The sequence below is a fragment of the Amphimedon queenslandica genome, unplaced genomic scaffold (assembly GCF_000090795.2).
Source record: "Amphimedon queenslandica unplaced genomic scaffold, v1.1 AMPQUscaffold_12132, whole genome shotgun sequence".
In the NCBI taxonomy this organism is placed as follows: Eukaryota; Metazoa; Porifera; class Demospongiae; order Haplosclerida; family Niphatidae; genus Amphimedon; species Amphimedon queenslandica.
The window spans coordinates 5,505-9,138 of NW_003547629.1; the positions used below are offsets into that span (position 1 = coordinate 5,505).

The 3,634-nt window shown below is 34.2% G+C and overlaps 1 protein-coding gene across 1 annotated transcript in view; it reads right to left on the bottom strand.

Moving 5' to 3' along the window:
- The window catches only part of LOC105314969 (netrin receptor DCC-like), a gene marked incomplete at its 3' end in the record, with an annotated part of 8,775 nt that extends 5,147 nt beyond the window's left edge, over positions 1 to 3,628 (bottom strand). The window contains exons 1-7 of the mRNA XM_020004546.1: positions 3,593 to 3,628; positions 3,075 to 3,443; positions 2,643 to 2,999; positions 2,038 to 2,358; positions 1,105 to 1,512; positions 456 to 800; positions 3 to 311 (exon numbers count right to left, since the gene is read on the bottom strand). Of these exons, the coding sequence (XP_019860105.1) occupies positions 3 to 311; positions 456 to 800; positions 1,105 to 1,512; positions 2,038 to 2,358; positions 2,643 to 2,999; positions 3,075 to 3,432 (2,098 nt within the window). The remainder of the gene's footprint in view (positions 1 to 2; positions 312 to 455; positions 801 to 1,104; positions 1,513 to 2,037; positions 2,359 to 2,642; positions 3,000 to 3,074; positions 3,444 to 3,592) is intronic.
- Positions 3,629 to 3,634: the final 6 nt, after the last annotated feature.

Here is a 3,634-nt window from a genome sequence, read left to right on the forward strand (position 1 = left end):
GCTCATCTCTGCAGTACTAGTAGTACCACGACAGTTGGTAGAATCAACTGTATATGTATAAGTGTTATCTTCCTCAAGGCCAGTCAACATGATTGTAAATTCTTGGTCAATTGCAGTGATGTCATCAGAGCTCATTCTTATCATAGAAGTTTGTTCTGCTGTTTGTAAGATTGCTCCAGTATACTTAACACCGTAGGTTTCAGGTGTATAGGCAATGTTAGGTATTGTAAATGATATAGCAGCAGTAGTAGCACTAGCAGCATCTCCTACAGTAGCCATGACATTAGTAGCAGCAACAGGTAAACTTTGAGCTAAAAAATAGAGCAAAAAGGAGAGGAGAAAAAAAGGAAGGAGGTAGAATTGTACAGAAAAGTATATGCAATTATTAGCATACGTATGCAAATAAAATAACTGTACATTGTATATATACATGTATAATTATTATAGCCACTTACGTCTTATAGTCACAGTACTTTCCTCACTAGTAGTGATATCGGGTGAATTAGGTATAGTAATACTAGCAGTACATCTATAAGTACCAGAATCAGAAGCAGTACTGGTGGTGAAATTCAATATATTAGTAACAGTGGTAGTCATAGTATCCTCTCTAGTAGTAGTCACAGTACCAGTTTCTATTGTACCATTAAGTGTCCATGCTATTACCAGGTCTGGTATTACTATGGTTGGTTTAGTGGCTGTACAGGTAAGAGTGAAGTTATCGTAACGATACGAGTCAGAACATGATGTCTCCAGACCGAGGAATGAATCGGGAGAAGCAGAGAAATTTCTAATCATCGGATCTATAAAAAAATCACCATTATTAATAATATTAAAAAAGTACACTTATGCACTACATGTATGTACATGATTATTGAGCTAAACATTTTGGGCATCAAAATGTTTTGCAGCCATTTTATAGTACAGGGTTTTTAATAAAAAATTAAAATGATCAGAATTGGAATCAACTTAAAAGTTTTTACACAGCATAAAGGCTCACTACACATCCAAATACAAAATAAATTACATTAGAAGTAGAAAATTGTACATTACATACAAATGTGATACACATGCATGCATGTACAAAACATGCACATTAATACTTACCAGTAACAGTGAAGTTAACATTCATATAATTAGTATCAGAAGTCATTACATATTCATAAGCTGGAGCTGGTACTATAGTAACAATACATGTATATGTTCCTGAATCCTCAATACTGCTCAATGTAGTGAAATTAACAGTTGATCTATACTCATTGAAACCTGATCTCGTCATAACGGGGCTGATATTAACACGATCTGTATCAGCAAGCCTCATTGAATTAGGGGCACTCTCATCTCCGAAATCACCGCTACTCATGATCTGTTGATCAGTCATGTTCCAGGTTACGTTAACAGCGAATGGTGTATCAACATTAATATCAACACTGATATCACATGTTAGTATCAGGTTACTGCCAGCTAAGAAATAGTTCTCCCTTGATTGGCTCACATCAACAGATGGAATGGGAACTAAAATAAAATAAATTAAAAACAATTATTGAAAGGAATAAGCACACCATGTAACCAAAAAGGAAACTGTACAACACAATAACAAGCACACACAATTACGTACTCAATAAAAATAATTTAAAAATTAAGGCATTCAAAAAATTAGTTATAATGTAGGATTACAGGTACATGTATATCTAGCTTTAAAAATTGCTTTGCATTTACAAGGTACAGTACTGCACATACATGTTTTTCCCCACAGGTATAGTAGAAATTAGCCTATTTTTGAAAATGGTGCCATAACTCAAAAAGTTGAGGTCGGAATCAGCTCAAACTTTCTATATAGCATAAGGACATCAATATGTATCAGAAAATGCAATAAAATTTGGGGGCGATTTTGAAGCCATTTTTTGGAAAAAAACAATGGGTTGTACAAAAAACTTTCAAAATTGTACTCAAGGAATGACAACATGCATAACACATAGTGACACACACTATAATGCAATATACATAAATCATGCACAATCATAATCATTGTGTACTTACTTTCTAATGGTAAGTTTGATGTGTCATTATTCCTTGCTACCATTGATATCTCAGTAACATTAATGGAGGCTTCACAAGTATACAGACCAGCATCAGAAGTATTGAGAGAAGAGAATCTCAAATAAAGCGATCTCATTACATTAGATACAGTCATAAGAACTGGAGGTACACTAATAACATTGTTAGCTGATCTCTTAGTCCATGTTATCACTGGTGAGACTATGAGTCTATTAACGACTGTCACTGTACAATTTAACATGTATTCTTCACCAGGTTCAGCCATACCCATAGTTACTATCTCTACCACTGGCTCTGGAGTAGCTGTGAAAAGAAAAAAAATTCACAATAAGGTCACATTGCTGTGTACATATATTGGGTCATAGAAAGGTTTCAGATTACATAGTGGTAAGACCTCAAGACAGCCTTTAAACCAATGGAACTGTATTAGGCTTCAACAATCAATCCACAATACATTTACTCACAGCCAAAAGAACAATATAATAGTACATTTGCACCTACTGTTAACAGTAACAGAACATCAAGCTAATGAAAGCTTTGGTACAATTACACAAGAATATTATACTGTATATACTAAATGTACTTACCCATAACTGTAATGGAAGTGTTAGCACTAGCTGATGTATTCCTGAGATACATGTAACTATTAGGAGCAGTCACTTCAACATTACAAGTATACATTCCACTATCATCAGCATTATCCAATGGATAGAACATTAATGTTGCATTATGATATAATGTATTGATCATATTGAGATCCTCAGTAATGGTAGCATCAGATGAATCCATAGGAACATTAGTACCATCACGTGTCCATTGATTAGTGACAGTCACTGGTATAGTAACTAATGCATCTAACATTATGTCACATTTAATGAAGAATGGTGTCCCTGCATATAATGTATCATCACGTTCCTTTGATATAGTAACAATCACTGGTGGAACTGTAATGAGATTTAAAAAGTAAAGTATTTGATAACTCAAATTTTATTCTTTATTATTACAGTAGAGTAACTTACAGTCAACAGTCAAATTAAAAATATCACTATCCTCTCGATAATCGTAAGTAGCAGTGCTAGGGTCATTGGTATCATTCACACCAGTTACATTAAACTCAGCCATACAAGTATACATTCCAGCATCTTCAAACCTCACTGGATCCAGTATTAGAGTATAGTTAGTAACTGAACTGGTATCATCTGTTGTGATACTGTATGGTCTATTTAAGTTAGAGAGCATTTCCATATCTGTATCATTCATTTTAATGAAAGTAACCATTGGTGTTACTACTAATCTCTCAACTGTTGTTATGGTACATGTTATAGTTAGACTCTGACCAACTTCAACTGAACCAGCTGATGAGAAATTTACTGTCATTGGAGGAAGACCTGATAATAGAGAAAAAAGGTAAGTAGGGACAGAATAAAAGAAGAGAATGTGTATTTGTGTATAAACAGAGAGCAGGAGAAAATACAAAAAGGAGAGAAGAGTAGGCGATGGAGGAACAGTATTCATTGTAGTACACAATAAACCTTACTTTCAACAGTAACAGCAAGGGTAGTATTAGTAGGTTGACTTG